This window comes from Falco biarmicus, chromosome Z, assembly GCF_023638135.1.
Source record: "Falco biarmicus isolate bFalBia1 chromosome Z, bFalBia1.pri, whole genome shotgun sequence".
In the NCBI taxonomy this organism is placed as follows: Eukaryota; Metazoa; Chordata; class Aves; order Falconiformes; family Falconidae; genus Falco; species Falco biarmicus.
In genome coordinates, this window is record NC_079311.1 from 57,171,017 (window position 1) to 57,182,984 (window position 11,968).

The 11,968-nt window shown below is 39.8% G+C and overlaps 1 protein-coding gene across 7 annotated transcripts in view; it reads left to right on the forward strand.

The window, feature by feature from the left end:
* LOC130142479 (zinc-regulated GTPase metalloprotein activator 1A-like) overlaps positions 1-8,031 on the forward strand; it is a 29,047-nt gene extending 21,016 nt beyond the window's left edge. For 4 of the 7 annotated variants that reach the window (XM_056324500.1, XM_056324499.1, XM_056324498.1 and 1 more), the window contains 4 exons: positions 4,645-4,713; positions 4,801-4,866; positions 6,702-6,831; positions 7,501-8,031. In XM_056324500.1, the coding sequence (XP_056180475.1) occupies positions 4,645-4,713; positions 4,801-4,866; positions 6,702-6,831; positions 7,501-7,574 (339 nt within the window). In that variant the 3' untranslated portion in view covers positions 7,575-8,031. The other 3 variants (XR_008819422.1, XM_056324496.1, XM_056324497.1) reach the window with 3 other exon arrangements.
* Positions 8,032-11,968: the final 3,937 nt, after the last annotated feature.

The window sequence follows — 11,968 nt, forward strand, 5'->3', positions numbered from 1 at the left end:
CTTGCAGAATATAAACGGTTCTATGCCAGTTGCTACTTGTAAGCACCTGTCTAATCCATGATATACAGGTTTTACTAGAAAGGCTTCCTTTTAATTTTCCTTTTTTCTTGTTTGTTTGTTCTGCAAATGTTATGATCGCAGTATGTTTTTCTGCTTACACCCTTCTCAAAAGCAGAACAGTCTGAAGTCAGGGAATTTCTGAATTTATTGCCAGGCAACAAAACATAGAAATACTGATTTGAGTTCTGCAAAAAAGAAATACGAAATGATTACAGAAACACTTAAACGAACACCTCTTCTTCTCTCTCCTCCAACTTCCCCTATTTTTTTCAGTGGGTGACACTTGGTCCATCCAAGGTCTCCCAGAAATGCTACAGGTGACATAGGAAGTTGGGGGTAGTTGTGTAATGATTTTCTGTCCCTTTACTGCTCTGTTCCTTCCCTGTGGTTCATGCAGGGCCCTTAGTACCTGTGGAGTGCCCCTGCTCTGTGGGTAAACAACAAGCTGTAGTCTCTCAGGGGTGTGTGCACCCCCTTTGGCATTACGGCATGCATCTTCCAAAGAGTCTTTAGTCCCAAGTGGCTGGAGGTATGTCTCTAACAGGGTGCCCTGTGTTTCTCTGCCTGAAGATGTGTGGGATATTTTTTTTTTATTTATTTACACTTCTATTTATAGTTTCAGAGGTGACTGGAACAGGTTGAGACACACACACAAGGCAGCTGATGGCCTCCTTCCACACCATCAGTACTGCAGCCCCCTGCTACATAAGCCTCGTAAGCTTACACGTACTTAAAGAGCTGTATGAACATATATTGGTTATAGCATCCACCCTTAATAGCATCAGAAACTGAATGTACGCATTGTACATATTCTACTCCTTGCCACTGAGAGTTAGACTGTAGGGGTTAATATTGTCGCAGTCAGAATATGTATGTTAAAAATTGTTGTATTTAAACTCCATCTCCTGCCAAGTGGATGATGGAGGTTAGTATCATAAAGGTTTGAATTTACGTATTTCCATTGTAGACTCCACCCTTTTGTGTAGATTAGTAAGGATAGCATTGCTTCCTGCAAAATTCAGGCCTTGTTCCTGCAAAACACCAAACCAAGGCACCTGGCTGTTTAGTCTACTCACCATGCCTTAGTACAGAAGCAAATGTTCAAGCAAACAAAACAGTAAAACCACAGAGTAACAGCACTATTGATAGCCACTTGGTTTCTGAGTTCAACAGCTGTACTTCCATCCAGAACTGAAACGTGTGGTGACTGGTGTTGACTTGATACAACATGGGTGTTTCCCCATTTGGGAAGTAAGGTGACGCATCGGATGACTTGAATTTCACAGAGCTTGCTGCACATCCTTTAACCATATTAACTGAGCTCTGACCTTTCTCCTCAGCTTGTTATTCCTTTGCTCCCAGGTGTAGATCTTTGAAGGACTTCTTTTTCCCTTTCCAAGTCCCAGTTTGTGGGGAGGGAGCATCAAGATTTTCTCATCCCCTGATGACTCTTTCACAACTCCAGTTCTGTCAGGCTTTGCTGTGAGGCTGATCACACACTTGCCTTGGGCATGTTCAGGTGTGATACTCTAGGTCACCCCTTAGTCATTAGGATGTCCCACCAGGTTATTGGGCAATACCAGAGTGGCAGTAGTGACTGTGCCAAGCTGTCAGAGCTTTTGGTCTGTGGCATCAGCCTTTTTGGAGTCCCTTATTCCTTGCCTGTAAACATAGCAGGAGTTAAAAGTGACCATAGTTGGTTTTCACTTTTTCCCAGTCCCTCCATGGGAGTCTTGTTTGTGGGATTGGAAGGACTGAGCTCAGCATACTGCTCCATCAGTAAATCCCAGAGTTTCCTACTTATGCAGGTGCCTTCCTATAGCTTTCCAGCACCACAGGCACTGCAGATGTGACTTCTGTGGGCAGCAGCTGCAGGTGTCATGCATTGCTTTGCAACTTTTTACTTGAAGTAATTAGAGTGGTTGCACTTTGGGGAGCGGTCTTCCATTTTTGCTGCACTGTAACTTGGGCTGCTTAACAGCAGGACTCTTGTAATTTTAAACTCTCTTACTTTTCAATAGTAGATTGGGTGGCTTATCGCACAGCTTTCCCTTTGGCCACCTCAGTGTTACCAGCTGCTCAGTTCTGATACAAGTTTTGTCATTTTTGCTGCGCATTTGCTGTTGTATCTTGTAGCAGTCCACTAGTCTTAACAGTGACAGTCAGTCTGATGGTGATAGATTCTAAGTGGTCTCGATCTTTCTGAGGCTCCATTTGAGTTATATGATAAGCTCTGGCATAACCCCACAGCAGAGCAGCGCACTTCCCAGTGTTTTACAGGTGGTAGTTGTATCCCTTTTGCAACTCTTGGGCTAATTTTCATGGATGCTGCCCAAGGATCTGTTAAGACCCCCTGCCATGGGCACATGGGCTTGAAGCTGGAATCGTCCTGTGTCTTCCCAGTCATCTTCCTGTCCCAGTCAGGCTTTCACATGTCCCTGCTTTTTCCAACAGTTTATACATGTCTTCACACATCCCCACATGTGTAGTAAGTACATCACTCAAACCAGAATATGCGATCACAGATTTCTAGTACTGGAACCACAGCTCCTTCAGGATTCCCCAAGTCATTGCAGTAATGCACTTGGCTCTCATGAGACCCCGCCTGGAGTTCTGCACCCAGCGCTGGGGCCCCCAGTGCAAGAGAGACACAGACATGGAGGGCAAACAACAGTCGGGGTTGGAACACCTCTCCTGTGAGGACAGGCTGAGAGAGTTGGGGTTGTTCAGCCTGGAGAAGGCTCCAGGGAGACATGGCCTTGCAATACTTAAAGGGGGCTTAGAACAAAGACACTGAGATTTTTTTTACGGGGGCCTGTAGTTTTGTGTGGTAGCTTTCTGCTACTTTTTGCTTGTTAGTGATATTGTCACTGTTCTGTGTGTTACCCACAGGCCCCTGTCCATATACAGATACTCTGCTCTGTGGATAAATTTTGGGTCACAGTTCTCTTTGGGGTATTCCCAACTGGGTGTGGTTCAAACAGTCCCCTCAGGGGTGCAAAAATAAATTTACATGTATGAAAGATGTATTACTTGTTATATAAATATTTTTAAATAAATCTATGTGCATAAAATTTGTATTGTTTATTAAATATATTTTATGTAATATGTATTATACAATAGCTTATAAAAGCGTGCTTTCCTTTTATAAAGTTGCATGATTAAATTTAATTTTCAAGTTAAAATATCACGCATACAATGCCTGTATTTTTCTTTTTGAACTGCAGATCTTGACTGTGAAGTTGCTAGTCTTGAAAACAGCAAAAGGCAGTTATAATCTCCTTTTGGAACTAAAGACTCATTTGCATGCTTAACTATAATTGCAATCAGAATCTTAAGATCATAGGTTTTTGTTTAACATTTGTGTTCATATTAAATATGTTCAGTTACAGTAATAAAAGTCTCAGTAGATTTCTAAAGTAGAAAAAATAAAGTAGAAGCCTTCTGAATGTTATGAGAGTTATAGCATGCTTGTATTATTAAGAAAATTATTGTTGGTTTTGTAGTGTGGAGCCATTCGACCAGTAGGAAACAGTGAGAATTCATTGTTACTATCACTGTTTAGTTCAGCACCCATATTTTTAAGATCGTTGTTCAGACAGATGATAATGATAAATGAGAGCAGAACACCTCTTGCAGTAGGGTGCAAGCCCTGGTTGGATGGTAAAGGGTGCTTATTATCTTTGTGGGGAGCAACAGAAGCAATACTGCACTATGCATGAAGCACTGAACTTTTTCTGTCTTGTTTTGAAGCTGCTCAAAGTATTAGCTTTTGGGTGTTTTGGTGAGTTTACTTGGTAATTAGCTAAATGTTTAGATTTGAAGCTTGTTGCTTTTTTTTTTTTTAAGTTAGACTAGTCATCTGAAAGCAGTAATCATTTGAAAGAATTTAGGTTGTATGAAAAGTAATTCCCTGTATGTTCTTCTGTGCCACTGAGACATTATGGTGACAAAAATAGGTTTAAGACACATTATTTCCTTTATTTTAAAATAAATTACTGGTTTTAAACTACACATTTATTTGCATCTTCATTTTTTATAATAATTGGTTCTAAGCAGTAAGCTGGTGGTTGCTTTGGAATAAAACATATTCAGACATCTTTATTTTTGGAAATTTTTCATAACAGGCAAGTACAGATAGGTGAAAAATATCTTGATTAATTTTTGTCTAATAGAATTGTGTTGAAGATTAGAAATTGTGACAAAGATCAGTAAGCCGAGAAAATTGCATTCTTAAACAGATTTGAAAGATTGAGCTTACTAGCATGTAAGAATTAAAATTCTTAGGCTTTCTTTGAGAACAAACATCAGCTACAGCAAAGAAATACATGGTAGAAGCTGATCCAAACTATTCAAAGTACTGCATATGCCCCTTAAGTGCACACCCAAACAGAACCAAAAAGTATACCATAATGTGGCAAATCAAGAGCAGAACAGAAATGGAGATTATTTTTTTTTTCAGGTTTTGATGTGGATATATACTTGCTTTTTTATGAGGTCAAGTTATAAAGAATGCTTTTTGAAATGAATATAATGAAATATTTATTAATTTTGGTAATAGTAAGTGTGTCTTTCCATTTGCAGGGTATAATTACAGTAACATTTGAAGTTCCAGGAAATATAAAAGAAGAAAACTTGAATCTCTTCATTCAGGTAAGTAATACAGCACTGTCAACTGAAAAATCATTAGAAAATCATCCCATGCCATTCTGTTTATGAAAACATTTTTCCTGTTCATAGACTCTTCTGTGGGAGAAGAATGTGAAAGATAAAACTGGGCGTACCGCGGACATCATAAGACTGAAGGTTAGTCAGAAATGACCAACTTCTTTGTTTTGTGCTTTTCCTTTTTTACGCGTAAAAAAACTCGTGTTCTGTCAGCTACAGATCTATCAAGGGCACTACTGGATCACTAGCAGAGCAGACAAAATGGAGAGGAGCAGTTTGTTCTGTGTAGGGGCAGTTACCTGCTGGTTGGTGGAACAACTCAAAAGGAGGTAGCTGACAGAGAAGCAGACATTGATCCTACTTGTTTTGATTAGACGAGGAAGATGTACAGTCACAAACATCAGTGGCAGAATTAATCGTAAGGGCATAGTTAAATTACTTTTTCACCTACATTGCTTTGAAAGATTCCATCCATCTCACATAGATGTCTCCTTGTCTAGGGATTGAGCACTATAGGCTGGATACTATAGACTGCTATCAGTAATTGTAATTGTTGGCATAATACGCAGAAGTTGAGGTTCACGTAACAGCAGTGCAGTACTGGTTGTGGTCTACACTTGACAATATTGTTAAACTAATTTAAAGATGCATCCCATAAGTATTAATCTTCATGGGCACTTCCTATGTTTTTCAGTTGCATGGTTTTGAGAAGGGTATAGGTGATAGTTTAGGATATATTTTGATTTTCCTTATACCAAGCCGCAGAGTTAATTGTTAAAAAATGAGAACCAAGTCTGTCATTTGGTAGGCTGTAAGAAATACAAAATATGCTGCGGTTCGTTTTCTGAAAACGCTTGTGCATCATGGATAGTGACATCATTACTTTAATTCATCGAAAGAAAGGTTGTATTCTTGCTCTTTCAGCAACAAAATGAGAATATCCTTGTCTTCCCCTTCCTGACAAATAGAAGAAAATAGTCACTGATACGTCGTAAGCTGTCTGAAAACAGTGCTGCTATGTACAAGTGCATCTTTGTTGTATTGAGCATTGGAATCAAAGTAATTCTTTAGGAGATCTGAGGTTTGCTATAAGCTGTGAGCTGGCCCTCAGTCACAGACAAATACACCAAAGCAAATGAACCCCAGGTAATTATAGAATGGATTCCAAAGTTTGTTGCTTTTATATTTATTTTATATATCCTACCTGCAGTCATAATACTTTTGGTAGTAATAGTCAGAGAATTCCAGCTAACATGTCAAATGCAGACCTTTTTTCATTAAATATTTGTAAGGGTTTTTCTTAAACACTTTTTTTTTCCCCTTTAGGGAAGTATAAGACAACTTTTTACAGAATGTGTTGCACTAGAATATTTTATAAAGTTTTACACAAAGTAATAAAAACATTTTTAATACGACTTTTGGTATGTGGTTTAATGGGCTTACTTTAACAGTGATCACTTTTAATTCTCTTGCTAGTCATTTTACTTCAGAAATGTTTGTTTGTTCTCCAGTATTCACAGATTCTGTTTCAGAACAGTGAATATACTGAGCATGAGTGCCTAATCAGAATAGTCTGAAATAAAACTTTTTTGCTCATTTTACATTATCGTTGCTGGCAATTGATCTTTTGTGGACTCATACGTCATGAACCATATATATATATATATTCAAAGTGACATAATAGCTGATGACATTTTATTTTTGCTCGAACATGCTAGATACTGACCAAATGAAAAACAGCAAGCAGAGTACGGCAAAGTGTAATTGCTAGTCTTTAACAGAATAAAGATAGGTGAGAATGGATGTTATGAATAAAGTGGTAATACTGCATGGTTGTTTTGACTAGTTGGTCCATAGTTGCCAGAAACATTTTTCCCTGTTTGGCCTAGTTTCGAAGAGGTTTTTTTCCTCTTTTTACATACTTAATTTTTAAAGGTTTGTTTATATATCCTAACAGTTATTTTTCTGATAAGGGACTGGTATCTATTCAAGGCAAATCTCATCAAGTGATAGTCCAAGGTGTCCATGAGCTCTATGATCTCGAGGAGACCACAGTAGCCTGGAAAGAAGATGAAGAGAGAACAAATAGACTGGTCCTAATAGGTAAGAGGAAATTACCTATTTCCTTGTTTGACTTTAAGAAGCGGATCTTTCTGCAGGCCGTGCTGTGACTTACCCAGTGAAAAGCAACTGGCCCAAATAGGCCGGAATAAGACCAGTGAGTATGTTCAGTGTAACGTTCACCATCAAGACCTTCTGCAGTTTTATATTCCAGCTGAGTGGAATCTGCATTATCCCTTTTAGTGACATAAAAGTAAAAAAAAAAAAAACCCAAACAACTAATTATTCATAAAGTCCATAATTATAAATATGCTGATGGAAATTATTTGAATGTTTGATCAAATATTCAGTAACTGCAAGGAAGGTGATTATTGCCATTAAAATGTATAAAATTTGTTTTGTTTCTGAAGAGTTTGTAATGCTGAGGTTATGAATTTCTGTTTCAAACTTGTTACTCTCTGCTTTGCAAAATGTTTTTACGACCAAAAAACCCCAATTTTTCTTCCTTTCCCTTGTGCAACTTGAAGTCTGTTGTTGCCTGTGAAATCTAAAGTTACCTTGTTGCCTGCAGCTTAATTGCAATAACTGCTGTTCACACTTACTGGTATCACAAGCATTTTCTTTGTAGAGAAGAATGGTAAATCGCCACTTGCTTGCATTTTTTGGTAATACACAGTAAAATATAGCTAGCAAATTTATTTCTCTTTACAGGCAGGAACTTGGATAAGGAGATCATCAAAGAAGTATTCATAGCCACTGTGGCTGAGAAACAAGGAAACAGTTGACATCAAATGACAAAAAAGTTGAAAAGTCTGTGCTTAACTCTGCAAGCTTTTTATGACAGAAAAGACTGAATGACATGAAGTATAGTAGTTCCTTTTTCCTCTGGAGGTTTACACAACAGTTAAACCCTGAAGTCCTCCTAAGAATCCAAGCTGACCTACTGCTGAAAGATAAAGTTTCATGGTCTAGAATCACACATGAAGAATTCTACCGTTTTGGATTTGGCTTAAGTTGCGTCAGTACTATCATGTACCTATGCAGAAATGCAGATGGGCAAAAAGGCTGTTGTTTATGGCATACATTAAATGTTACAGTAGCAATATGGTAAACCTGTTTGAAGTCTTGGGCTTTTTCCAGATAACTCTCTTTTACTACTGGAAATGAAGCAACAGTGATTATTGCCAGAGACGTATTGCAGTATTTAGTATGTACTATTAAACTGTCTTCCTTCTCTTTCAACTTGCCTTGTGATTTTTTGAATGTATACGTTCATCCCAGGTACCACTAAACTGCTGTATAAATTAAACTAAAAATAAATAGATAACAGTCTCGAGACCACATGAAATGTAGCTATTATGCAGACAGTACACAAATGCAGTGTTCAGTCACATAGCCCAAGCGTTGAAAGATGTAGCTGAACTTGCCGATTTCCAGACCATGACCTTGCCATTTCAGGATTTGGGGGACAGGGAAGCACAATTTCAAAGCATTGTCTGGGCTGTCCTGTGTGATTTCTTGTAAGGTTGTCTGACACTTTTGGGTGCTGTTTCAAAAACTTACTTTGAAGCTTTTATCTCTGTGTTCATTAGTTTTACAGTTCAGAGGTGAGCTTCTTTCCCTGTACCTTCTCCTGTAGTCAGTCATTGTTCACCTTTTAGCTTTGTGCTGATTACAGTTGGGTGATTGCACAGTGAGTGAATGCAGGAAGGTAAGGTGGAATTAAAAATGTTTCAAAACATAATTCTAGGACATGCAGCAGATACTCTGAAGAATGGACTCTTAGCTACAGTGCTAGGTGGGTGCTTGCTGGTGTGTCTGGATAAGTAGAAACTTGTTTTCAGTACTAGAGGTACTACTTGTCACATACCTAACATTTGCTTTAGGATAAAAGGTGAATCAAACTAAAGAAACAGAAGAAAGGAGGCCATTCCCTTATCAGCAGTCTTTACTAATGTCTTTTTGCTTCTACTAATAAATGAATTCGGACTTTGTTTCTGAAGAGCTGAGAAAAGAAACATGGTTAATCTTTCACTGCCAGGAGCTTCAGATTAATATCTGAAGTCATGTGTCCAGTGAGATGGAGCTTTTCAGTCTCCTGGTGGATACATTAGCAGATATGACACATTCCTCACATTCCTTTAGATGGCTTGAAGAAGTTTCCAGAAGTATTTTCTGTAAACTAAAGCAAGGTGAGAGGAAAGAACAACCAGCTTCCAATGTCCCTTTCTGTTCAGTGGAGCATTGGTGGCATTTGAGCGGTGAGATGGGTATATTGTTGAGCATTATAATTATGACAGTTTCCTTTAGTAATGCATCTCTTAATTTTGAAACTTCACTTTGAGAACTAATACGTATTCTCGCATTGATACGTGTTTTGTGATTGCATAAATTACATACTCCTGCAGTCAAATGATTGCCATCAGTGTTACGGATTGTTACATAAGTGTAAAATTGTGGCTAGTATATTTGCATGTGTTGCTGCTTACACTTCCATCAAATGCCTTCCATCTTATAAATGCCTCATGCAGTTGAAGAAGTCTGTTATCTTTAGATTATGAAGTGCCCAAATGATAACTCATTTTGTCCATGTCCAGGCCTGCATCATTTTAACTGACCATAGGTGAATTGTTCATAGCAGTGGCGCTGTGTGAAGTGTTCATAGCAGTGTTAAGCCTGTGGCTCGTCTCTTAGCACCGTGTGTCTGTACTCCTCTACACCACATCCTTGTCTCTGCTTCTCAAGGCCACTGATAGTGTATCAGGCATATGTTTCTCTATGCTGCATCATTGCATTACAGCCATAAATACCTCATTCTATACAGACTGGCAGTTTGTTACTGCTAGCTAGAAAAAATGATGGTTGTAACAGAAAGATAAAAAAGTAAACAAATTAGCAATAGACACCCGGTCAGTTAGAGGAACTGTTGTCACAGGTAAACCAAGCAACACAAAGCTGTGGGCAGGTCAAGAAAAGGTCAGCCAGACCAGGTGTGACGAACCTTAGCCTTGGAGCTCTGCACGCTCACTACAAAGCTCCTGGCCTGCTGTGGGCAGCAGCGGTGCCATACTGCATGCCTTATGTATGGCCCTGTCCTTCCAACCACCGGCGCATGCCAGCGGAGCAAAGGGGAAGTCCGTGTCTGGTTGGGGCGAGCAGCTTCTCAGAGGCAGCCTGCTTGAGGCACTGCGGCCCCAATGCAACTTGGTCTCAGTCCTGCATCTGCAGACATCCATGGAAATTTTGGGAGAACAGCTGAAACAGATCAAGCATTAAGCAGTGTAGGACATGCGTTGCTTGTTGGGAGATGAGTAAAACACTTGCCATTGGTATTTACTTACAAATATGCGTCTAAGTGTAGTGTTATTGCACTGCTTCCAGTCTGCAAGCTTAATGGCGAGTCCCAGTGGTCTTGCTGTCCTTACTCACACAGTCTGAAATACCCATTAGTTTCACATTGCTCTCTTAACAGGATTTTAATCTGTTGTATCTGTTTCATAATTCTAGCCTGTTCATCTACAAGCACAGTTACTTTGTTAATTGGTCTTTTTATTACTTCCTCTGCACTGTTCTTGTTTGAAACGTCTCTCTAATAGGAATGAGCAGCTAATAATTTTTATACTCTTAAAATTATCAAGACATTGATATTTTTATGATTTCATTTTCAGTTAAATGCAACAGGAAATACTACAGTTCCCTGTGTTTTGTCCAGTGCAGAAGTTTGTTTTAACTCCTGACAGGTTGCTCAGGATCACGGCATTGAATCTTTCCTTACGCGGAAAGTTGTTTTTTAAAAAAAACCCTAGCACTACAATTGGCTGCTACCAATGTATGACAATGTAATGCCTTTCTAACGTTGCAACAGTGTGAAGTAGCCTGGCTGGTGTAGAGCCAAACCCCGTGAGCAGCAGCAGGACAGAGCAGAGCAGCCTGTGCCTGGAATGGCTGGCCTCCTGCACCAGCGGGTCTCCCAGCTGATCCTTCCTCCCCCTCTTCTCTCAGCACATTTTCTTAGGATGCACTGACACAGTCAGTTTGGGGATTTAAAAAAAAAAAAAAAAGCTGTCGTGATGTGAATAGCTAGTGCTCCTCCTCTCCTGGAGATGTGCATCGTCCTTGCAGGAGAACTCCAGCCAGCCCTGCCTACACCATTTCAGTGCCAGGTCAAACCAGTTAGGTCAGGTTGTTCTGAACATCAGGCTGGTCTAACACTGCACTGAAGATCATGTTTGCATTGACTGATGAAAGCATTAACCTCAGCTGATAAACAGTGATACATGGCTGGAAAAGATCATGTTTTCAACTGCGCTAGCTGAAAGGCATGGTCTACATTACAATAGCTTAATTCACTGTAACTGCACAGTTTTCTTGGTGGCACTGTTAGCAGGTGCCATTTTTTAAAACCAACTTGTCATCTGGAACTTCTTTTCCTCAGAAGAGAGCACGTAAAAGTAAACAGACTTCTCAAAGTGAGTATGTGAAAGTCGATTAAAATTATTTCTGTTTGTTGGGGCTAAAATATGCTTTGGAAAAACTTACTCACTGAAGGAATGAGAGCTTTTGCCCCTTGAGAAAGTGAAGTTTGCTTGTCTCTGGATTTTGTGCTAGGAACTAAGATGAATTCACAGCTCTAGAAGTAATCTTTAGCTATCAGAATCACCTGAAGGTTTGTGCTTTCTGTATTTAGTTCGCTTTTCACTTCTAATGCTATGTGTTTATCTTTGTTTTTGTTTTTGTTTTTTTGTCTGCACCGTTGTGGTTCAACCCCAGCCTGCGGCTCAGCCCCACACAGCCGCTCGCTCACTACCCCCGCAGTGGGGTGGGGGGGAGAATCAGGAGAGTAAAACAGAAAACTTGTGGGTTGAGATAAACATGGTTTAATAAGTAAAGCAAAAGCCATGCACACCAGCAAAGCAACACAAGGAATTCATTCACCAGTTCCCACCGGCAGGCAGGTGCTCAGCCATCCCCAGGACAGCAGGGCTCTGTCACATGTGACGGTTACTTGGGAAGAAAAATGCCATCACTCTGAATGTGTGTCCCCCCCCCCCGCTTCCGTCTTCCCCAGCTTTATATGCTGGGGGATACCATATAATACAGTATGGCTACCATACATCATATGGTATAGGATATGCCTTTGGTGAGTCAGCTCCTCGTGCACCCCCAGACCACTCGCTGG